Source organism: Heterocephalus glaber, unplaced genomic scaffold (genome assembly GCF_053883595.1).
Source record: "Heterocephalus glaber isolate CG9 unplaced genomic scaffold, H.glaber_assembly_v1.0 deba00001673, whole genome shotgun sequence".
NCBI lineage: Eukaryota > Metazoa > Chordata > Mammalia > Rodentia > Bathyergidae > Heterocephalus > Heterocephalus glaber.
This window is the reverse complement of record NW_028258410.1, coordinates 7439641-7461985: the sequence shown is the minus strand read 5'-3', so window position 1 is coordinate 7461985 and position 22345 is coordinate 7439641. Positions and strand designations below refer to the sequence as shown.

The 22345-nt window shown below is 54.8% G+C and overlaps 4 protein-coding genes across 11 annotated transcripts in view; 3 read left to right on the top strand and 1 right to left on the bottom strand.

Annotated features, from left to right (window-relative positions):
* The window catches only part of Zgpat (zinc finger CCCH-type and G-patch domain containing), a 34627-nt gene extending 27202 nt beyond the window's left edge, over nt 1-7425 (top strand). The window contains exons 2-6 of the mRNA XM_004841089.4: nt 5092-5225; nt 5474-5629; nt 6274-6393; nt 6479-6887; nt 7039-7425. Coding sequence (XP_004841146.2) covers nt 5092-5225; nt 5474-5629; nt 6274-6393; nt 6479-6887; nt 7039-7177 — 958 coding nt within the window. The 3' untranslated portion in view covers nt 7178-7425. The remainder of the gene's footprint in view (nt 1-5091; nt 5226-5473; nt 5630-6273; nt 6394-6478; nt 6888-7038) is intronic.
* A 192-nt stretch (nt 7426-7617) lies between these two features.
* On the top strand, nt 7618-10342 carry Lime1 (Lck interacting transmembrane adaptor 1). 3 transcript variants are annotated; one of them, XM_087197644.1, is made up of 5 exons: nt 7618-8900; nt 9079-9136; nt 9207-9294; nt 9397-9773; nt 9872-10342. In XM_087197644.1, the coding sequence occupies exons 1-5, from the start codon at nt 8803-8805 to the stop codon at nt 10124-10126; spliced, it is 876 nt and encodes a 291-aa protein (XP_087053770.1). In that variant the 5' UTR covers nt 7618-8802; the 3' UTR covers nt 10127-10342. The 3 variants fall into 3 exon arrangements, with proteins under 3 accessions (XP_087053770.1, XP_004841143.1, XP_087053771.1); XM_004841086.4 differs by having other exon boundaries at nt 9207-9773; XM_087197645.1 differs by having other exon boundaries at nt 8980-9136; nt 9207-9773.
* An 81-nt stretch (nt 10343-10423) lies between these two features.
* On the top strand, nt 10424-14601 carry Slc2a4rg (SLC2A4 regulator). Of its 3 annotated transcripts, none has more exons than XM_087197641.1 (7): nt 10424-10616; nt 11038-11198; nt 11506-11654; nt 12441-12550; nt 13043-13406; nt 13486-13917; nt 14004-14601. In XM_087197641.1, exons 2-7 carry the CDS (start codon nt 11061-11063, stop codon nt 14113-14115), a joined length of 1305 nt encoding a protein of 434 aa, XP_087053767.1. In that variant the 5' UTR covers nt 10424-10616; nt 11038-11060; the 3' UTR covers nt 14116-14601. The 3 variants fall into 3 exon arrangements, with proteins under 3 accessions (XP_087053767.1, XP_087053768.1, XP_021110937.1); XM_087197642.1 differs by lacking the exon at nt 10424-10616 and having other exon boundaries at nt 10926-11198; nt 13043-13230; nt 13306-13406; XM_021255278.2 differs by lacking the exon at nt 10424-10616 and having other exon boundaries at nt 10931-11198; nt 13043-13230; nt 13306-13406; nt 13483-13917.
* Nucleotides 14602-14775: 174 nt separating this feature from the next.
* Zbtb46 (zinc finger and BTB domain containing 46) overlaps nt 14776-22345 on the bottom strand; it is a 66907-nt gene continuing 59337 nt past the window's right edge. For all 4 annotated transcript variants that reach the window (XM_087197637.1, XM_087197636.1, XM_013070832.3 and 1 more), the window contains one exon: nt 14776-17839. In XM_087197637.1, the coding sequence (XP_087053763.1) occupies nt 17441-17839 (399 nt within the window). In that variant the 3' untranslated portion in view covers nt 14776-17440. The remainder of the gene's footprint in view (nt 17840-22345) is intronic.

Genomic DNA, 22345 nt, shown 5'->3' with positions numbered 1-22345 from the left:
CACAGAACACAAAAGGAGTAAGCTCAAGTAGGCGACTGCTCAGCAGGAAACCAAGGTGCCATGGAGATTTCCCCAGAAGTGTCACAGAGAACAGAAATGCACGGTCAGAAAGGCACTAAACTCTAGTTCACATGTGGCCCCTGAACATCTGTTCTCAGATGGGTTAGTAACAACAGGTCTTTGGCTGTCCTCTGCTGACCTGCCCCACCTAGCTGGCCCTGGGTTTTGAGGTGCTGGAGTCTCCTTCTCGAGGTGGTTTCTAGGTCATTTCTGTCCTGAGCAAAGAATTGGTGCAAAACCAATAGCGGAGCTTTGTTAAAGGTAAGAAAAGAAACAGGCTCTGATGAGTGAGGTTGGGCCAAGTAAAAGTAGAAAAAGAAGTACAGCATGAGGGTGGGCCACTGTGCAAGAAAACAGTGGCCTTCTCTGTCATTTTTTAAAAAGTTTTCAGAGATGGAATTCTTGGTTAGCATGGCTTTGTTTTGTTTGTCTCTATTCTCACTGCATCCTGGTCGCAGTAATTTCTCTTGAAAAATTAGGTATTAAAAATTTTTTTGCACTACTGGAGATTAAATGTGAGTCCTTACACATGCTAAGGCAAGCACTCTACCACTGAGCTACATTCTCAGCCCTTTTTATTCGTTTATTTATTTTATTTTGAGACAGTGTCTTGCTGAGTGATTAGACTGGCCCTGAACTTGACAACTGCTTCAGACTCCCAAGTAGCTAGAGTTACAGATGTGTGTCACCACAGGGGCGGCAGTGTACATCTCCGTATTGATATGCTCTGTTCAGTTACATTTGAAACAAGATACATTGTTCTGTTTTCCTTCAGTTCATCACTGATGAACACTGATTTATTTTTGCTTTGTTTTGTTTGAGACAAGGTCTCAATATGTAGTACAGGCTGGCTTTGAACTCAGTGTGTAGCTCAGGCTGGCCTCAAACTCACAGCAATCCTCCTCAGCCAGCAGGGTTTTTTTAAAGTACTGTTTGTTATGATTTATATCTAGATGCCTCCCCCAAAGCCTCCTGTGCTCAGAGCTGTTCTGAAAAGGTAGCTTCTGACAGTTTTTGATAGCTTGATTGTTGCTACATTGGAGAAAGGATCCTAGGAGCTGCCTGTCTGCCATTATAATAACATCCATCTCTGCTGTTGATTTTTTAGGTATACATTTTTATATTTGTTTCTTAGTGAGCACTCTAGGGATTGGAATAAGCATCTTTAACATCTCACAGTGTACTTCAAGTTAGTTTTGATGTGATCGTGCAATGCACAGCAAATTTTCTATTCTCCCTCTTTGTGCTTTTGTCATGTGTATTAGATCTATAGATACTATAAATTAGACTATTGAGTATTGTAATTATTGCTTTAAATCTTTTTTTTGTAAGAGACCAAGGTCTCACCCGATCTGGTGGCATGTGTCTGTAATCTCAGCTACTTGGGAGGCTGAGGCAGGAGGAACACAGATTAGAAGCTGATTTGGAAAGATCCTATCTCACAAAATAAAAAGAAGGCTGAAGATATAGCTCAGCAATGGAGTGGTTACCTAGCATGTGTGAGGATCTGGGTTTTAATCCCAGCACAGAGTTAAAAAAAGAGACAGACTTGCTGTGTTTCCCAGGCTGGCCCGAAAATCCTGGGCTCCAATGATCATGCTGCCTCAGCTTCCCTAGTAACTGGGACTACACGCATGACCCAGCTTTCTGTACTTAAGACACTTTTTTTTAAGAACTCAGAACAAGCCAGGTATGATGGTGCATGACCATAATCCCAGCACTCTGGGAGGCTGAGGAAGAGGATTGCAAGTTTGAGGCTAGCCTGGGCAACTTAGTGACTGTGTTAAAATAAGAAATTTTTAAAGGGCCAGTAATGTATTTCAGTGTGAAGAACCTGGGTTCTGTCTCCAGCACCACCAAAAGAAAAAATAATTAAAAGAAGAAAAGAGAAAAAAAATATTTTTTATGGTTTGATTTGGTTCAGTTTGGTTTGGTGTCTGAGGCAGGGTCTGAGTTTGCAGTTGAACCTGGCCTTGAGCTCAGTGTGTAATCCAGGGTAGCCTTGAATTTGCAGTGTCCTGCCCCAGCCTCCCGAGTCCTGGGATTAACGGGGCACCCCTCTGTGACTGGTTTGTGCATGCCTTTTGCATCACCCACATTTTTACCATTTCTGAAGTTGTTCTTCCCTAGAGGTCAGAGGGATGAGGCTCCCTCCTAGTGCTGGCTGTGTCAGACAAGAGAACAGTGGCGGGACCCACCGTTACCGTGTCACACAGGAGGGTTGAGCTCTTTCGCTCGTTCATCCCCTCTCCCTACATCTCGTAAATTTGTCCTCTTGGTGATTGTATTTTTCGACTCTAGAAGTTCTATTTGATTCCTCTTATACAGTTTCCATTTCTTTTTTTAAAGTCTCCATTTCTTGGATCATTCTCATGTTTTCACTTAGTTTTTTGGACTCAGAGTATTTGCCTTGAAGTCTGTGCTAAACTCAGCATCTGGGCCTTCTCAGATTCTGTCACTGTTTTTTTTCTGCAAATACAGATCATATCTTCCTGTTTTCCTCAGAATTTTTGTGCTGAAAATCTAGGTAACTTCTCATTAGAACAGTGGAGCACAGAAGGCAGATGATGTATTGTTGATCTGGATTCTGAATTGTTTTCTTGAGGTATTTGTTTGGGGAAGTTTTCTGGACTTAAACTACAAAACTTGCCTCCTCCATAGTGTGCAGCCTCTGCTACCTCTCCTCATATTTCAGATTTTGTTTTATATTTTATCCTGCCTTCCAGAAGGTTGCTTCTGCCTTACAGTTTAATAGTCAGGAGTTAACTGTCTTGAAGTTTAATGGACAGTGATTTAGGCAGAAGTTATGCTCAAACACTTCTAGCCCAAAAGGCTCCTGTCCTCAGCCAGCCAGCCTTGTAGGTTAGGGAGCACACTGGCCACCTCCCTCCTCCCACTCTGCTTTCACTTTCCCCAGGGTGGCATCTCCAGGTTCTCAGCTCCTGTGGCTGTTCCCTGGAGACCCGGGGTGCTGAGAGAAGAGTCCTGCTATGGCTCTGGCATCTGAGGATCTCCCTGCTAAACACCTGGTTCAGTGCTCGCCCCAACTGGAATCACAAACCCAGTGATCAGAGCTGTCAGTTTTCCCCAGTATTTTTTACCAAGTTTGCCACTTTTAGCTACCAGGCCCTAGGTTCAGCCCCCCCAACCCTCCCCATATCTGCTTTGTGCTGCTCCAAAATCCAAAAATTGTAAGCGCCAACATGGCACCACATATGGCAATTTCTATACACAACCCCGTGTGAGAGGGTGCAGTCAGAACACAACCACACTAAAAATATTGTATAAAAGTACTTCCAGGCCAGCCTGGGCAACTTAATGTGACCCTATCTCAAAATAAATAAAAAGGGCTGAGGCTATGGCTCAGTGCTCCCTAAGTTTTGTGGGTTGTTTTTTTTTTTAATGTACCAGGGATCAAACTTGGGACCTTGCTCTTGTGAGGCAGGCAGCACCACTGAGCAAAATCCCCAGCCCCCCACCCCAAGTTTAATCACTAGCAGAACACACATTAAAAAAAACTCTAATCAGATAAGAGAAATTTCACATAAGGGACAGTGGACCTGTGTCAGATGTTAAGGCTTCTAATGTTGCTGCAGGTTCACCCAGAAAGATTTGATTAATTGACAAAAGTGTGTGTGTGTGTGTGTGTGTGTGTGTGTGTGTGTGTGTGTGTGTAGGGGAAATCTAATCAAATTCAGCTCTGCATCAGGCCTCCCTTTTTTTTTTTTTTTGGTACCAGGGATCAAACTCGGGTCCTTGCGCTTGCAGCAGGCAGCAAAACCACTGAGCTAAATCCCTGGCCCAGGCCTCCTTTTATTTATTGTCTGTCTGTCTATCAATCCACCTATATTATTTGAGACAAGGTCTCATTGAGTCACTAAATTGCCCAGGCTGGGCTCACATTTGCAGTGCTCCTGCCTCAGCCTTACAAAGTTTGGGGTTTTAGGTGTGCACCATCAAGCCTGTTTTAGGCCTCCATTTTGAACATGTTCTTTTGGTCCTCAGTTGTGTGGGACTTTTCAGACATAGTCTAAAATGAGTTCTTTTGGAGCAGTCTTAAGGCTCCTGGTTTCACCAGGACACTGGCAGTGTCCTGAGGACAGTCAGAGATGAGAATGGAGGGAGGTGTGAGGCCTCACTGTGGAAGCTTTTACTGAAGCTGTCTCTCTGCCCTTTCTCCTTTCCACCCACTGATTCCTGCCTAGAAGATGTCCCTGGCTCTGTCATGAAGTGAGTGCCACTGCGTAACGCCTTCTGTGCTTAAATAGTTTCCTGTCTGAAATGGTGGCATATAATAGTAGTTAGTGGTTAGTTTTCTCATGTCTTTATTTGGTAGAGTTCATGGTTGCAGTCCTGTGTCTGGCCCCACATTTCCTCTTCATTCTCTCTCTCAGTTTTGGTTTTAATTTTACTGGTGCACTTATATCTAGTCAGGACACTGCTGCTGTGTTCTTCTAGTTGCTTTGGGGAAGACTCAGTGCACACATGCACACATATCCATCCCTGAATACATCCACCTTAAATACCTGTTGGTCTGAAGCTTCATTTCGGTTGAGGCAAGGGGGAGCCATAATCACAAGGCTCTGCCACATTGTCACCCCAGCCACCTGTAGCTGAGTGGCAATGTGAGGAACATCTGGAGAGAATTTGAGTGTAAGAATACATGTGTGTATGCATGTGTTCATATATTTGTACATTCATGTGTACGTAGATGCCAGAATATATACATATGTGTATAGGTATATGCAAATGTGTGTGGATTTATATGTGTATTTGCCTGTGTGAAAGTGCATATATCCATGTACATGTGAGAGAAATGCACATGCATAGGTATTGAAAGTGGATGTGTTCTGTTTTTGAAAGCACATGTACGTGTGTACCTGTGTGAGGCAGAAAATGGATGTCTATTTGCACATCTGCCTTCCTGTGTGTCACTCCCCTGTGTGAAGGAGCCTGGCAGAGGCCCCACTCCCGGCTTTGCTTACCCTTGTGCCCGTGTCTGAGCCCTTGCCTCCTGTGGCCCCTCTGCAGATTCTCCCATGGGCAGGTGGTCTCTGTCGATGAGCTGCGCCCTTTCCAGGACCCAGACCTGAGCTTGCTGCAGGCCGGCTCTCCATGTCTGGCCAAGCACCACGATGGCCTCTGGCACCCGGCGCGAATCACTGGTGAGGCTGTCCACGGGGACTTCCCTGAGGGGCTCTACTGAAGCAGGTTTTTCCTGGAAAGCCCCCTCTGCTTTACATGGTTACTCCCGGCTCCTCTGGGGTGGGCTTCGGGACCCTGTCTGGGCCCAAGAGGAGTGAATCTAACCTCACTCCAGGCTTCTTCTCACTCCTCACTTCCCACATGGCTCCTGACTGCCAAGCCCACTCGTCGAGACTGCTGACCTGCAGTCCTTTTCTGTCCTCTGCAGATGTGGACAATGGCTACTACACAGTCAAATTTGACTCCCTGCTGCTGAAAGAGGCCGTGGTGGAGGGGGACAGCATCCTGCCCCCACTTCGGACAGAGGCTGAAGAGTCCTCTGACTCAGACAGTGGCGATCTGGGTGACTCCAGCTATGCCAGAGGTACAGCAGCAGCTCAGTGCCCAGAAAGCAGAAGGATGGGGAACCAGGGAGTGCGTGACAGGCCAGGGCAAGAGATCCAGGCTTTGCTCTGGAGGAGTACCTGCAGCAATCACAAGCTCCCTGGAGTGGGTCAGCTGCACACTGTGGGGATGGGGCTGGCTGGTGACAAAGCTGCCAAGGTGCCACAGGAAGGAGCCAGACGAGGGGGTTGTGTAGGTTAGGGTGGCTCCTTCAAATGGCTTCCCAGACTTAGAGCCTCAGTGCCAGGTGAGTGGGGACAGAAAGGATCCTGGCAAATCGAAAGTGTTCAGATAGCTGGGCTGGAGATATCAGGAGGGAAACTGGTGGGCAGTGTCCAGCTCCTGTGAGGGGTTGGTTGGGATACAGGCAGGGAGGTGGCCCTAGGTCTGGATGTGAATTGGTGGGTTCTGAACCTTGTACCCATGGTGACAGCTGCTAAGCCATGTGCAGCCAGCTCGCCACCTGGAGCTGCTGGGAGCACCCATAGCTGACCTGGGAGATCTGGCAGCGGTGTAGAGGATTGGGCCCCTTCCCCAGAGCTGAGTTCTTAGAGCTGGCCAGAGCCCAGGGAGCCACTCTGAGTCCTCTGGCTTAGTAGAGCCACTGCCCTTTGTCTCTTGCAGTAGTGGAATCAGGCCCTGTGGATACTGGGACCAGTAGTTCCGCCTTCGCTGGCTGGGAGGTGCACACACGTGGCATTGGATCTAGGCTCCTCGCCAGAATGGGCTATGAGTTTGGCAAAGGTGTGTATGTGCTGCTTTGAGGGGGCGGTGCTACAGGGCAGTCCGGGGTCCTGCAGCAGCAGCATCTGTCCTGCATCTTCCTCAGGTCTGGGCCGACATGCAGAAGGCCGGGTGGAGCCCATCCATGCTGTGGTGTTGCCTCGAGGAAAGTCTCTAGACCAATGCGCAGAGACTCTGCAAAAGAGGACCAAGGAAGGGCAGGATGGTGCCAATAGGCCCCCAAGGTGCCGGAGGAGGAAGGGTAGGCCTGCGGGCCACCTGCCCCCGAGGAATGTATTTGACTTCCTGAATGAAAAGCTGCAAAGCCAGGCTCCTAGGGACCTGGAGGCTGGGGTGGATCTCCCCAGAGGAAAGAAAACCAAGGACATGTACCACGCCAGCAAGAGTGCCAAGCAGGCCCTGAACCTGCAGCTCTTCCAGACTGAGGAAAAGATTGAGCGGACCCAGCGAGACATCCGGGGCATCCAGGAGGCCCTCACTCGGAATGCTGGCCGGTACGTGTGGGGCCCAAGGCCCAGGGTAGCCTTTCCACAGGACACTTGTGGGAGGTTACCTGACCCGAGAGTGGTAGCTAAGTCAGGAGGTCTGGATCTGGAGGATGGGCAGTGGACCAGGAGGCCACGCTGACTGGCAGCCCCTCCCTAGGCACAGTGTGGCAGCAGCCCAGCTGGAGGAGAAGCTGGCGGGAGCCCAGCGGCAGCTGGGGCAGCTCCGGGCCCAGGAGGCAGGCTTGCAGCGGGAGCAGCGGAAGGCAGACACCCACAGGAAGATGACAGAATTCTAGAGGCCTTGCAGACCCCACGGACAGAGCCCTGGCTGCCTCAGCAGGAAGACCAGCCATCACCCTGACACCCCTGAAGAAGGACCAGCCCACTCTCGGACTGTCCTCCATTCAGTGTGGCCTCCCTGGAGCATGTGGACACTGACGTGTGGAGATGGGCTGCAGGATCACTTCTGGACACGCCCACCTGCCAGTGTCTTGGGGCATCTTCCTGTCAATTAATAACAATTGATTTTCTTACAGTGATTTTATCATAGTGTTGCTCAGTGGAGACTCAGCTGGCTGTGGGGTCTCTGGGGAGAGAGGGGTCCACACAGGGTTGTTGCCACAGACAGGCTGGGCTGGAGGGCCCCAAGGGAGGCAACTGCTCCTGCCCAGGGTCACAGGGTCCAGGAAAGCAGCATCCCCTTCCTTCCGATCTCTGACCCAGGCGGGGAAGAGCTCAGTACCCCGTGGTGCCCAACACTCGGGTGCTGCTGGAGGCGTGGCGATGGCCCTGGGCAGCAGAGGTGGTGAGGCAGGTTTGGGGGTTCAGAGCAGCGCTCGGTGGCTGCTGATGACCAAGTGGACCTCCTGCCCGCCTCGTCAGCCCTGTCCCCTCCAGTCTGGAGAGGACGTGAGTCAGGCTTTCAGAACAGTGGCTTGCGGCACAGTGAGTCACAATGAGATCTTGGGTGGGGCTACAAGTGGATGAGGCTGAGTGGTGGCTGCAGCAGGAGCAGCTGCATCTGAGGGTTGAGTGGCTGCTGGGAGGCACTGAGTCGGGCAGGAAGTGAGGTGAGGGGCTCACTGAGGACCCACAAAGACCTTCCTGGCTGCCCCAGACAGGGCTAAGGAGGAGCTGTGCCGTACGTAGCCTTGGTAAGCTGCTCCATCCTCCAGCACGGGCAGATCCCCAAGCCTCTTGGCACTCCTGGGATCAGGGAGGGCACTAGGCTGTGTCCAGGTTAGTGGTCTTCCCCCACCCTCATGCAAGAAACCAACTCCTATAGGCTGGATAGACTCACCCTGACCCCCAGAGACCACCCCCTCACTTTCTGACTCCTGCAGATTTCAGGTGGGTGCCCAGCCCCCAGCCTTGCTAAGACCGATCCTAGGAAGGGTGTAGGTCTTGAGGGGGCACTCAGTGCCTGAAAGCAGCCGAGTCCTGCCTGCTGATCCTCCCACCCGCCCCCGCCGCCCATTCCAGCTTCTCAGGGAGCCAGGCTCCATAGTGAGTGGCTTAGGGGCACCACCTCGGACAAGGGGCCACACCTGGGTAGAGTGGCTACAGATGAGGTCTGTGGGCTGTGACAGTCCGGGGGTATGACTCTGGGGCTTCCCCAGATCTTGGGTTTAGGCTACAGTGACCACAGCCTTGGTCAGGTCACAGCTGCCCTGGCCATACTCCCCTATCACCATAGCTGCTGCCTCTCACTGTGAAGGGGCTCAGCCAGAGGCAGGAAGGTAGGCGCCCCTCCACAATGGCAGAGCTGCAAGGCCTGGGGCTTTGTGTGTGCTGAGTCAGAGCCAAGGAGAGAAGCCCACCAAGGGAGTGAGCTGCACAAGTGGAGCAAGAGGGGTGTGCCAGACCCCTCAGCCATCCCCTAGTACCCCTCTCTTCTGTCCCCAGGGCCCTGCTTCACAGGATGGGGCCGCCAGTGCCTGTGGCCCTGCCAGCCATCTGGGTGCTAGGGTGTTTCTCTCTGCTCCTCTGGCTGTGGGCGTTGTGCACAGCCTGCCACAGGTATGTCCATCTTGCCTGCATTCTGTGTGGGCCCTCACCCTCTGGCCAAGCTGGAAGTCAAGAGGCAGGTCCGTTTCAGAATCATCTCCACATGCACCTTCGTGCTGGGCTCGGATTAGCAGCTGGCTGCCCTACCTCTACCTCTTCCCACCTGGCCTGATGATGCCCTTGCCCCTAGGAAGCAGGTGCAGAGCCAGCAGGCAAGACTGCAGGACACTGTGATGCTGGCAGAAACGGTGAGTGCCAGGTTGTCCCCGGGGCAAAGGTGGGCCCAACAGGGAACTGACCAGCCTTCCTTGCCCCTAGTCCCTGCTGAGACAGACTCATCTCTGCCCCCTCAGCAAGTCTGACACCAGGCTGCATGAGCTGCACCGCGGTACCCATGGCAGCAAAGGTGAGGTGACTACCAGAAGGACACATGGGGAGTGGCTGGCTGCAGCTTGGGACCACACCTGCTGTCCACCCCTAATGGCCTCTGGCCTGACCTTACCCATAGCCCTGAGGCCTGCCAGCATGGATCTCCTGCACCCACACTGGCTAGAAGTTTCCAGGGGTAGCGCCAGACCACTGGCAGCCCCCTCTGCCTTCCCACGTCAGCAGCTGCCGGGGCCCCCATCTGCGACTGCCTTCACACTGTCCACTGGTCCTGAGGCCACCTATTCTAATGTGGGGCTGGCTGCCATCCCTAGAGCTAGCCTGGCTGCCAGCCCTGTGGTATGGGCAGGGACACGGCTGACCACTGGCTGTGACAGGCCAGGGCACTGGGCCAGACCTGTACTGGCTGAGTATGCCTCCATCCAGAAGCTCAGAGGGTCAGATCCGGGCCCCCAAGAACTGCAGCAAGGGAAGACTGAGGTGACCCCAGCTGCTCAGGTAAAGTGGGGCTAGGTGGGTGTGTCAGGCGGGAATGGGCAGGTCCTGGGCAGAGTGGACGTTGAGGACCCCACACTGGGTCTGTTCCCTCTCTCCAGGTGGACATCCTGTACTCCAGGGTCTGCAAGCCTAGAAACAGGGACGCAGGGCCCGCCACAGACCCACCGGGCCGTGAGGGCACAGGAGCAGTTCTGACCCTGGAGACTGGCTTAACCTATGAACCGCTCCCTCCTAGGGGCCTGGACATGGACAGCAATCCCCTGGAAAATGTGTATGAAAGCATCCAGGATGTGGGGACCCCTGAAAGTCCAGAGCCCTCCATTCTGCCTATTAGCATAAGCGGACATATGTAGAGCAGAAGACCCTGCCTCTGCCTTCCTCTGCCTAGGGAAGGTTTGGAGTGTGGCCCCCCTGTGTCCTGAGCACCCAGTACCTGTGCTCCTTCCTCCAGCTTGAGCCCCCCGGTGATTGAGGCCTGTGTACTTCCACTGCGTTGCTGTGTCCACGTGGTCTCTCCTCTCCCAACTTGAGTCCTAATAAATCCAACCACTGGAGGACGGACATGCACACCTCGAAGCCTGCCTGCCCTTGAAAACCGGGGGGGGGGGGGTCCTGGGTAGGGATTTTCTAGATGAGGCTCTCCCTCTGATACCCCTGGCACCGTATGCCATTGCGCTGTCCGTCTGAGGTCAGTGGTGGGGAAGAACGACCAGCCCTTCGCGGTGGTGGTTTCCAGGCCTGGGGGTCCTGAGCCAGAGCAGCGGGCTGACAGGAGGGCCGCCTGGAGTGGGACTTGGACCCTGAGCTCCACGGGACGGCTCTGCCACCAGCCCCTACCGTTACGTAAGTGGGAAGAGGTGGGCGGTCGTGCGTTAAAGGATAACCTGCTCCTGGGAGCCCCGCCAGGCAGCCTCGACCCCTTCCTGGCGCTGGCAGCTCCGCTAGCACGGCCGTCCGGAAGCCGGCCCTCCCCGGCGCAGGGCGTGCGGGCGAGCGGCCCGCCAGCGCCGGAGCGCCGAGCGGGACGGCCGGGGGCGGGGCCGGGGCGCCGGCCTGCGGAGCGCAGCGGGCCGCTCCGAGTGTTGATGCCACGCGCCGGCCAATGGGCGCGCGCGCCGGGCGGGCCGGGGCAGGAGGCGTGGCCGGCGGGCAGCCTGCGGGCAGCACGGCGCGGGCGGCGGCGGGAGCTAGGGTGGGGGTCGGCGGCCCGGCCAGCCCGGCCCTGCCGGGGCCACGACCCGAGCGCACTCCCTCGCCGCTGCAGCCTCGGCGCCCGGCCGGCCAGCCATGGAGACCGAGCGCCCCCCGGCACAGGGTCGGGCCTGCGAGCACCCCCCGCCCCGCGCCGCCGCCCGGGACCCCATTGCGCCGAGGGCCGAGGCGCGGTGGCAGCACGCGGAGGGCCGGGTCCCCGCGCCGCCGCAGGTATGGGTGGGCGGGAGTGCCGACAAAGTTTCTCTCGCAGCAAAGATGGCGTCGGGGCTGCGCAAACTTTGGGCCCCGAGGGCGTGGCGGTGGGGGGCGGCCGCGTCTACCCGTGCGTGTCCGTGGGTCTGGCCTGCCCGGCCCCGGCGGCCGGGGGACTCTTCCCGCCGCAGGGCCGGGGGCGGGGCCGGGGGCGGGGCCTTGCGTCCGGCGGAGCTGCCGAGGGTGTGGGGGGCGGGCTCGGGCGGAACCGGGGTGGGAGCCGGGGGCTGGGGCCGCCGTCGCCACTGAGTCTCCGCCTCCGCAGGGCCAGCTGGCGGGCAGCGGCTTCGCGGGTTTGGAGTTCGCGGTGCCGCAGGAGCCGCAGGCCGCGAACCTAGTGACTCCCGGGACATGCGCGGGGGCGGCGGCGGGGCGGCGGCCGCCTTCGGCACAGATCCCCGTGCCAGCGCAGAGGTGAGCCAGGTTGCTGGTGCCGGGACTAGAGCGTGCGCACGTGCGCCGGTGTGTGCAAGGGCGGTGGGTGGGGCGCAGATTTCTGCCTCCCCAAGCCTTCCAAGGGCAGGGCAGGGTCCGGGACGAGGTTTCTGCGCCGTTGCTCCAGCCCTGATGGAGCTGAGCGGAAGTGATCAGTGCGACCTGGGGCAGAGCAGAACTGGAAGCGGGCGGCTGTCAAGTTTCTCTGCAGAAGGCTTTACGGTCCGCCTGGGGCTGACTGTCCAGGAACCCCTGGGGCTCCTGCCGCCCCTCTCCCACCTCTGGCTAGCGGCGCAGCAGGGGCGGGCTCAGTCCTGGCCCGCTGGGGCCTGAGGACCCGCCCATGCTTGGAGCGGGCTTCCCCTGGCTGCTGCGGAAGGCTGGCCGCTCCCATCCTCCTAGGCCTGGCGTTAGGCCACAGTTGCTGTTGCACAACCTTGGTTAGTACCGTGTATTTTGTGGGGAGGGCTAGTCTGGGCCCACCAGTGAGGCCTCAGACCCCTTCCCAGCACAAGGGTCCGAAGGAACCACGGTGGAGCAAAGCCCAAGCTTTTGAGGGCTCAGAGCTCCGGCAGACTAGGCCCTGTTCCTGGCGATTTTCGGCCCTGCAACCCGAGCTGGGGGTGGAGCCAGGCCTCCTGCCCAGCCAGGAGTGAGGCAGCTTAGTGCTTGCCTGGTGCCCAGGCCTGCACAAGTACACTGGGCCAAGGGAGGGGCTTGGAGCAACCGCTGGGCCCCACCCCACCCTGCCCCCATCTCCTCCAGAGCCCCCCCAGGAAAAGCCCGGTTGGACGAGGTCATGGCTGCCGCAGCCCTTACAAGCCTGTCCACCAGTCCCCTCTGTCTGGGGGCCCCAGCTGCAGCCTTCAGCCCAGGTGAGACTCAGAAGTCTGTGCTCAGGTAGGGGGCAGGCCCAGGACTGCTGTTCCCCAGGCCCTGCAGTCACCCAGCAGCTCTGCTGGGCAAGTAGAGCCCCTAGACCAACAGGCCACCTTCCAGACATGCCTCTTGAGACCTTATGGAGTGAGTGTCCACCCTCTCAGGGCCTCTCACTGAGGCCAAACCTGCAGTGCCCCCAGGCCTTCTTGAGCTGTCCACCTCCACTTTGCTGGACACACTGTCCCAGCCATGCTGCTTCCTGGCTGTGCCAGGCACCTCCCTCCCCTGTCCTGTGTTGGCAGGCTTCTCCTGGAGACCCCATGGCCAGTTCCTCCTTAGCCAGGTCCTCCTCCCAGAAGCTTCCTGCCCACCAAGCTCACAGAACAGGCAGCAGCTCAGAGTTAGGGCATGGCAGTGGCCAGCAGGCAGCAGTTTCCACAGAGCAGGGAGAGTGCACCCAAGGTCCTGAGGGTGGCATGTTCCTGCAGAGCCTGGCCTGGAGCCCTGGAAGGAGGGTCTGGCGCGGCCACCAGGCAGCTACAGCAGCAGCACTAACAGTGGAGACTGGGGCTGGGACCTGGCCAGTGACCAGTCCTCCCCATCCACCCCATCACCTCCACTGCCCCTCGAGACAGCCCACTTTCTGTTCGGGGACCCCACCCTGAGGAAGAGGAAGGTGAGCCTGGGGGAAGCCCCCAGGGTGGGAAGGAGGCGGGCAGCCGCTGCTGACCGCAGGCCCCTGTCACCCCAGAGCTCCGTCCGGGTCATGTTCCAGTGCCTGTGGAAGAGCTGCGGAAAGGTGCTGAGCACAGCATCCGGGATGCAGAGACACATCCGCCTGGTGCACCTGGGGTGCGAGGGGCTGGGGGCTGGGCCTGGGTGGGGTCAGGCCAGGCTCCTGCCACGGCCCCAGTCACTGTGTCCCTAGCAGGAGACAGGCGGAGCCGGAGCAGAGTGATGGCGAGGAGGACTTCTACTACACAGAGCTGGATGTTGGCGTGGACGTGCTGACTGACGGGCTGTCCAACCTGACTCCTGTGTCCCCCACAGCCTCGGTGCCACCAGCCTTCCCCCATCTGGAGCTGCCAGAGCTGCTCAACCCCCCAGCCCTGCCCCGTCTGCTACAGCCCCTGGCCCTGGCCCTGGCCCCGCCCCCTGTGCTCAGCTCTGTAGCTCCCCCACAGGTGTGCCACCGTGACCATGCCTACCAGGTGGGTGAGGCCACAGGTGTCTGGGAGCAGGTCTCAGGGCACTGCAGAGATGAGCGAGGTTCAGGCTGCAGCTCCGTCCACCTGGAGCTGCGGGCCACTGAGGTCCAGGCCTGTGCTCCAGCCTTGCCCTCCAAGCTCGGCACCAGTCTAAGGTGCGTGCGAGTGGAGGGGCCAGGTGGGTAGGTCCCAGCAGGAAAGGTCCTGCCAACAGCACGATGCCCCTTGTGTGTCCCCCCAGGAAGCCCCGTGGTGATGCCAAGAAGTGCCGGAAGGTGTATGGCATGGACCACCGGGACCTGTGGTGCACAGCTTGCCGCTGGAAGAAAGCCTGCCAGCGGTTCCTGGACTGAGCCCACCCTCTGGTGCTGCTGCCCAGCTCCCAGACAACCCCAGCCCGAGGCTGGCCAACTCTGGGAGTGCCCCAGGTCCAGGCCCTTTCTGGCTGTAGGGTCTACTTTCTAATGTGGCAGGGACTAGGGAGTTGTTGATCCTGGACTCCCAGAGACGTGGGAGGGGTCCTGACACTCAAAGTGCCTCTGAAGAAACCAGCTTTTTGCACTAAAGCCAAACCACACCGCTGCCCCCTCAGCCCCCAGGGCACCGCCCGCCCTCCCTGATAGCCCACAGATTTGTCAAGGAAGCCCATGGGCCCAGCTCCAAGGGCCAGTTGGAGATGCACTTTGAAGGGTGTCAGGGAGGGAAACTTCCACCCACACATTTAATGTGATGATTCAAGAGCCCTGGGGCTGACATTTTACCATGTTTGTGAAGCTCAGGTGTCTCACGTCTGGGCCCTACCAGGTGAGAAGAATTAAACATTTGGGGTTTTTCCAGAAGCTGAGTCTGCCTCTTAGGGGGAAGGAATGGGTTTTGATCCCTACATTTGGGCAGGGGTGGTGGGAGGCCAGGAACAAGGGACAGCGCCTTAGGGTAACCCTCTGGCCACTTACCCTCTTACCCACGGTGAGGCCAGGGGAGAGTGCTGTCTGAAACACACAGGAGGCACCTGCTTGGAGCAGCAACTTCCCAGTTTATTGAAAGTGATTGCTTTGCAAGAATGTCTATGCTAATCCCGTCACAGAAAGGAAACCCACAGGCAGGCCGCGAGCACACCTAGGCAGACAAGAAACTGCGAAACCCACGAGAGAAGAGAAGGTAATCTTGGCCTGTCCTGGGCTACAGCAGAGCAGGGCAACAGCTGTGATTTCCACTGACTGATTACAAAAAACCTCCTCCCCAAATGTGGACACATCTTCAATACACACACAGGTTTATAATAATATAAAGTCAGTGTAATATAGATTATCCTCAGAAAAGATCAACAGTCTTCAAACACTGCCCTTTGTCAATTCTGTTCTTGTTGACAGGTTGAAAGCATGTTGAAAAAATAAATATTTAAGAAAAGCCCACACACAGGCACCCTCACGACAAGTGGTTCTAAAAGGGCTGCATACAAAACACAACATAGGGTCTAAAAAATAAAAGACAACCACCATTAAGTATGGCTTTCTTAAGAGCTGCACATGTCACAGAATGAGCCAAAGTAAGATTATCTTTCCTAATGCAAAAAGTTCCCAGTTTTTGCATTTTCTGTTTTCTTTTTTAAAAAAGAAGATGTGCAAAGTTGGAAGCATAGCTGTGTCTTTTTTGAGTCAGGTCCCTGTTGAGTCCTGGCAATGTCCTGTTTCCCAAAACCCATAGAGTCCAAATATACAGCCTGGTCAGGATCCAGAGCACAGTACAAAAACCAGACAGCTTCCCTGCCCCTCAGTAACACCCCCATCACTGTTTTCCACTTTGGTGTTGCAAACACCAAAATACAGACACAAACAAAAAAATACAAAATGTGAAATGTAATCTACACATTTTTCCTCTTCATAAAAAAATATTTATTAGTTTGAACATTGATTTAAAAAAAATCAGTCACGTAAAAAAAAACAAAACAAAAAATCCTTCATCATGTCTTTCCTCCATGCCTCCTGAGAGATGGATGTGTTCATCTGGGTCTTTGAAATTCCACACTTTCCAATTAGCAAACTGATGGGAACGACAAACCTGCCACACAGCAGATACTTAGGTGAGGTGGGGTCAGGACTGGGCCCTCGGTTTCCAGTACAGGACGGGCTTGGAGGAAGTGCCTCCGTGGGAAGCCCGGAAAGGCCAACAGAGGCGGTGCACAGGGAGCAGTGGGGATCGAGACGTCCTGAGTCGGGGCAAGGTGCCTTGAGCAGGTGGGCCGGGGCCCGGCACCTGAGACGCTGGGACTGGTACAAAGTCCAGAGACACTGGTAGCGGAGGGCTGTCCCCAAATGCATCTTATAAGAAACTAAGTCTGTTTAGAAAAGGTGTTTAAAAAGCAGGAGGAAAGGTACAAAGTTCAGAGCCCTGGAGGGGTACTGGCAAGGCTGGAGGGCCTCAGCCTGGAGCTCCCTTGGTAGGGGTCGAGCTAGGCTGCCCCACTGGGACTGCGCCCGGTGCTGCCCACCGCAGTAGGGGAGTGGGGCTCCTGGCCCTCTTCCCCCTGAGGACTTTGGGGAGTTCTGAGGAGGTCACAGCCTCCCCAGGGACAGCAAACTCCACACCAGGCCTCCTGTAACTGGGAGAAACAGCGGCTAACTCCATCTAAAAAACAAAAGCATTGACTCCTCTCGCGTGGCACAGGCCCTCTAGGATAGCACCTGGGCCACATGGGCCAGCCCTGTCCCCTCAGCAGCAGCAGCAGCAGGTAAGGCAGCTGGCACTCAGGGAATGTGAGCAGGGGACCACCGGGACCCAAGTTACGGCTTTGTGGGCTTTCCTTTTCCACCTAGAAAGAATAGATGTGACACGGTAAGGAAGTTGGTCAAAGCCATTCGGCTTGTGGACTGGAAAAAGAAACTAGAACTCTCCAACTGGGCCAGCCTCGGCACCTGCGAGCCCGGCCCAGGGCGGGGAGAAGTCTCCCGTGTGGCCTGCGGGCCGAGTCGGGCTGACCTCCAGGACCCTCGAAGCTGGTGGCACACAGGATGCCAAAATGGGAGCCTTCACTTTTCATTCTGGAAACAGAACGTGGGGTGAGGTCCATCAAAAAAGCAAGAGGCGAGGGGCCGGGGATGTAGCTCAGTGGTTCTGGCGCCTGCTGCCCAAGTTCCCGAGTTCGACCCCGGTACCAAAAAAAAAAAAAAAAAAGCAAGAGGACTTAACAACAAGCTAAAAGAAAACCCTATATAGTTTTGTCAAGTGAGAAAAATAATGCCAATCAAAATAATTGTCTGTAACTACCTCAGTGTGTCTCTCTGACTGCTTTAAAATTTGGTTGCCCAGGTGGGGAGGTGCGAGCGGCTGGACACCCACTGCGGCGTTAGCAGCAACCAAGGCGGGAGCCCGGCCCGGCCCGTCCGGGGAGGTCAGCGGCAGCCGGGCAGAGCCGGGTGGACAGGGCTCCGAGGCTCGCCGGGCGGGGCCCCGGGGGTAGCACCTGGCACCCGGCCCCAGCCGTTTGTGTTAAGCACCAAAGGCGGAGGTGAGAGGGTCGCAGGGCTCTTCCGTGCGGACCTGGATTCTGTGGCCGACCAGAGCGGTGGAGACCCGGGAGGGGGGCCTCGGCCGCTCAAGCCTGAGCTCGCCCCGCCGAGGGCTGCTCCAGGCCCTCAGGCCGGCGTGCGCGTGCGCGGCTCGGGGCGGCTCGGGCGGGACCTAGGAGACCCAGGCGAAGTCCTGGTCGCGCTCCGCTGCGGGGCTGCGGGGCGCCCGCGGCGAGTCCTCGTCGTCCTTGTCCGCCAGCAGCGCGTCCTCATGCGTCAGCCCCACGTCGTCCTTCCACCTGGCCACGTCGTCGTCCTCGTCCTCCCCCAGCTCCTCCTCGCCCTCTGCGCGCGGGTCGTCGGGGTCCTCCAGGTAGGGCGCGTCGCCCGCAAACAGCGCCTCAGGGGAGCCATCGCCACCGCCCTGGTCCAGGGCTGCGGCCGCGCCGCGGCCCGCGCAGTCAGCACACACGCCGTGGCGCCGCGAGCCATGCTTGATGCCCACGCTGGCGGCCGACACGAACACGCGGCTGCACACCTTGCACACGTACTTCTTGTCCTTGCTGTGCACCTGGGGGGACAGGGCAGTCAGTGGGCGGAGCAGGGCAGCATGGGGCCGAGGGACAGAGGGGAAGGAGTCCGTGTAAGGGCCAAGGGGTGACAGCCGCTCAGACCCCACAGCCCTGGCCCCGGGCCTCTGCCCAGAACTCAAGCGGCAGAATTACAGGTGGCACCAAACAAAGGCGATCGAAGGAAATGCTGTGCACCAAGGGGAGCAGCGTCCTCTCCCCAGAGCGCGGAGCCCCCTTCTAGCTGAGCCGGCTCCAAGTGGGGCCCACATGTTGTGTCCAGGCCGTCCCACACCCCTGCAAGGACCCCAGCCGCACTGCTCCCTCTGCCTAAGCTTCACTCCCTCCATACCCCTGCCAGGGCAGGCTCTCCAGGCAGGAGCTTGCAGACCAGCTTCTGCACCAGTCTTGCCCTACTGTCTGGGGCAGAGGGAGCTGGCCTGGCTGCCAGGTCAGGGCGAAACAGAAAGATCTGGCTGGCTTAGGCCCAGATGCTCAGGGCAAAGGTGGGGAGACCCCAGCTGCAATCAGAAGCTGGGTCCAGGCCTGTGTCTGGGTGCTGGGGGACAGGAGAGTGAAGGACAGCAGAAGACATGATGGGGGGCGTGTGGGCCGGACAGCCAGAGCGGTGACCCCACCCTCCCTCAGCCTACTGACCCTGCTTCCCTGGGGGTGGAGGGTGCAACCTCTCACTGTCCTTGGCCTGCCCAGGACAGCCTCTCCTCTGGAACCTGCCCTTCTTCAAGGCAGGGCTACCACAAACACCCACAAGACCCCAAGCCATTAAAACTCAAATGACTGCTGCCCAGCTCACTTCAGAACAACCTGGGTGGCCCAGAGTATGACACAGAGCAGGCAATCACCTGAGACCCTTGGGACAGTAGAGGCCTCAGAGCTGGGTGCCACCCACAGGAGGATTCTCGGCAGGGTCTTTTGAATTCTTTCATTGCCTTGTTTTGCTCTGTTTTAAACCTGTCTTCCCTCTATTTCCCTCCCCCCAAAAAATAAAACTTCTAGGGCAGTCTCAGGGTTGTGGCCTGGGCACTGTGGAGGATGCTCAGGAAGTGACCGGTGCCTCGGGAGCCTCCCACGGGACCAGATGGTCAGGCACCACTTGTCCTGGCAGATACGTCTTAGGAAGGAACGAGAGGGACGGATGCCAGGGGCTGTGGCAACCATCACCAAGCACTGGTGGAAGGTGGTTATAGACCCAGGGCCAGACTACCCTATGAGATCTGGCAAGCTCCCAACCGCCAGGTCCCTAGCCCTAGTGACACTGAGGGGTTTCCACGTGTCAGGGAAGAGATCACATACCATGGAGGCTTGGCTGGACCAAGGGTTGCAGAGCTGCCCTGTCAGAGGGCTCCCGCTTCTCAGGGGGAAGCTACATACAGATCCCCTTCTTAGAAAAAGGCAAACCCCAAATGTTTAAGTGTCTTTTTTCAGAGTTAAGATTCGGAAGCCCAGCCCTGAACTCCAAGGTAAACATCCAGGTGCTGCTCAAGGCGGAGGACAGGCAGTAGGGCTCTCACATGGGTCAAGATGTTTACTGCAGGCTGGGCATGATGGCACACACCTGTGATCCCAGCACTCAGGAGGCTGAGGCAGGAGGATCACCATGAGTTTGAGGCCAGCATGGACTATAGTGAGACACTGTCTCAAAAAGCAAAAAAAAAAAAGTGTATTCCAACATTAAGGTAGTTTTGCTTAAGAAAATCCTATCAACTGCCATTGGTAAGCCTGTTCAGCCCCTACCAGTGTAAAATGCAAGATTTGATTCTCCCCGGATAGGAAAAGTGTAGAGATAGGTGCATGTGTCCTGCCAAGGTTTTGTAAGCTCACCTGTGAGAGCATCTCTAGCTTATTAATTGAATTAAACAAAAGCAAATACAACTAGAGAAAAAGTTCTAAAGCCTGCTCCCTACCCCTTGGTGGCTGTGAGTGACCATGGCCTGTCCTTTGTCCAGGCCCCTTCCTGCTCTCCATGTCTTCACCTCACAGGAAGACACACATGTGGGGACCCAGGCATACAGCTCCAGGCAGTGCCTTGCCTACCTGGCCTTGCTAGTTTATCCCTCTGGGTGCCCTCCTGCTGCCTCTGGGGGCAAACCTGGCTCCATTTCCATAGATTTACCCTTCAGCCCATTGTCACCTGACAACCGCCTGCCAGGTGCTGAGCTTGCACAGGGTACGGAAGTGCAGGGCACAAGAGGGCTGAGGCCGACAGGTGGGCAGTGGGGACAGGTGACCTGCTTCTGCACACAGGCCTGAGTGCAGCTGTGGGAGCCCTGCTAGGGACCGTAATGCTGATTACGCCCAAAGCCGGCTGTGAAGAGCTAACCCCACAGCTTTGAGAAGTGAGTCCGGCCAAAGCCTACGAGCCGAGGTCAGAGGAACTCCCACCCAAATTCCGTTCCCACAACTAAAACCTTCTGACTAGAAGGACGATGTTCTAATTACAACCATATTCTGTTCCTAATTCGAGAACGGTTTGTCTTGTCCTTTGTGAGCCTTGTTTACATTACTTTCCATAGAAACTGCATGTGGCTCGCCTTTACCCCAATTGATTGCCAATAAAAGACAGTGCCTGGGACTGTGTAGCACCAAGGACTGTCCTTTGTCAGTTGCACCAGCATTGGTCGTCCTGGCTCCTGATTTTCTCCTAGTTCTGTCTCTTAGTGTATTTATTTCTCAGGCCTCTGTCATATACTGGGCAGGGGACTGGAACCTAACTGCAAGGCTCTCCAGTAATTGGCACCCATCGTGGGGGCTTGAATCACAAGCAATCACCTGCTCAATGAGGCTCCTCAGAATAAAAAGGAAAAAAGAAAAAGAAAAAAAGAATCGACTACACAGTGCACCTTGTATCAAGATAAGGATGTCCAGGGCCAGGGATTTAGCTCAGTGGTTCCGCCGCCCGCCTCGCAAGTGCAAGGTCCGGAGTTTGCTCCCCAGTACCAAAAAAAAGCTAAGGAGGTCCAAACAGGTAGCAAAACCCAGAAAAAGAGGTAGGTGCTTCAGATGCAAGAAGGTAGTAAAGGTAGTTAGCTGGGACTAAAACACGGAGTAATCACTCTCGGCCCAAACTGGCCCACAGAGTTGAAATAAATGCTGCAAGAAATAATTAAATATACAAAATCACTTTTGGCCTAAGCTGTCCTGCAGTGTTGAAATAAATGCTGCAAATGATAGTTAAATATAATCGTCACTTTTCACAAACAAGAACTTTAGATATGGAACTTAGGAAGCATGTCAAAAATAACATCCAGACAGCTCAACAAAGAAAAAAAAGTTATCTCCCTTGAGACTTTAACTGAGCCCTTGCAAACTTGGAGCCTTGTGCGCTGTTTTGAGGCAGAAATAACTGAGCTCCACGGCAGTCAGCTGCTGGTGAGAACTGTTTAGTTTCGGTTTTAGAGCTCTCTCACAGACAAAGAGATTTTACTAGAGAAATCAAATTACAAATTTTAGCTAATTGATAAATACGTAATTGTTTCAATTTGAGTTGATGTTTAATTGGTGTGCTTAAAACATTTCTTGTGCATTGCAAATTCTTAAATTGTAATTATAGGGTTATCTTGATCTACTCTCTCACAGACTTTTGAAGAACTCAAGGTTACTACCGTTCTGTTGCCAGCTAGTCAAATTTTAAAATGCTGAGAACAGAAAAAAAGGAACACTTTAAAATTTAAACAGCTGAAGCAAGTTATAGAAGGTTTATAGTAAGTGAGATGGAGGAAAAATATTAAGGCTACAAAGTAGAAGAGATATACTTTTTTATTTTTTTATTTTTTTTTGGTACTGGGGATCGAACTCAGGTCCTTGTGCTTGGGCACCAGGCGGTAAAAGCACTGAGCTAAATCCCCGGCCCAAGATATACTTTTGATATGAAAGGATTTTGTATGTTTGTCTTACAGAGATATGTAGATGCAAGATTAAAAGGCCTATGTACTTCGAGAAGGTGTGCAGAAGTGATTTATCAAGGAAATGTGTATGTTTACTTGTTGGTTTCAAGTTTATTATAAAAGGTTTACATTTATAGGCATAGGGCCGAGAATTTAGCTCAGCAGTACCGTGCCTGCCTTGTAAGTGCAAGGTCCTGAGTTTGATCCCCAGTACCAAAAAAAAAAAAAATTTACAGGCACAAAGAAGTTTCATTCCTTCTGGTTTTTTTTTTTTTTGGTATCAGGGATTGAGCTCCGGACCTTGCACTTGCAAGGCAGGCACAGTGCTGCTGAGCTAAACCCCAGGCCCCTCATTTCTTCTGATTCTAATTCTACAAGAGATCTCTGTTAACTGACTTACAAAAAGTTTTGACTAGTCTTATTTACAATTATAAACCTGAAAATTACAGAAGTATATTGTAATTCAATTAGGTTAAATATATTTGAGTGGATTCTAGTTTTATAAATTGTTTTACATGTTTGTCCACTTGTCTGTCCAATCATATATCTGTTTTGAGCTCAACAATATTTTTCCCTTAAAATTTTTTTTTTAAGATATTTGCC

What these genes read in the sequence shown, in the direction of transcription:
- Slc2a4rg (XM_087197641.1), top strand. Translation starts at nt 11,061, where the DNA reads ATGGAGACCGAGCGCCCCCCGGCACAGGGTCGGGCCTGCGAGCACCCC. An exon ending in ATCCCCGTGCCAGCGCAGAG is followed by an intron (nt 11,655 to 12,440) that starts GTGAGCCAGGTT and finishes CATCTCCTCCAG; the next exon opens with AGCCCCCCCAGGAAAAGCCC. An exon ending in AGCTGCAGCCTTCAGCCCAG is followed by an intron (nt 12,551 to 13,042) that starts GTGAGACTCAGA and finishes ATGTTCCTGCAG; the next exon opens with AGCCTGGCCTGGAGCCCTGG.
- Lime1 (XM_004841086.4), top strand. Translation starts at nt 8,803, where the DNA reads ATGGGGCCGCCAGTGCCTGTGGCCCTGCCAGCCATCTGGGTGCTAGGG. An exon ending in TTGTGCACAGCCTGCCACAG is followed by an intron (nt 8,901 to 9,078) that starts GTATGTCCATCT and finishes CCTTGCCCCTAG; the next exon opens with GAAGCAGGTGCAGAGCCAGC. An exon ending in CTGTGATGCTGGCAGAAACG is followed by an intron (nt 9,137 to 9,206) that starts GTGAGTGCCAGG and finishes CCTTGCCCCTAG; the next exon opens with TCCCTGCTGAGACAGACTCA.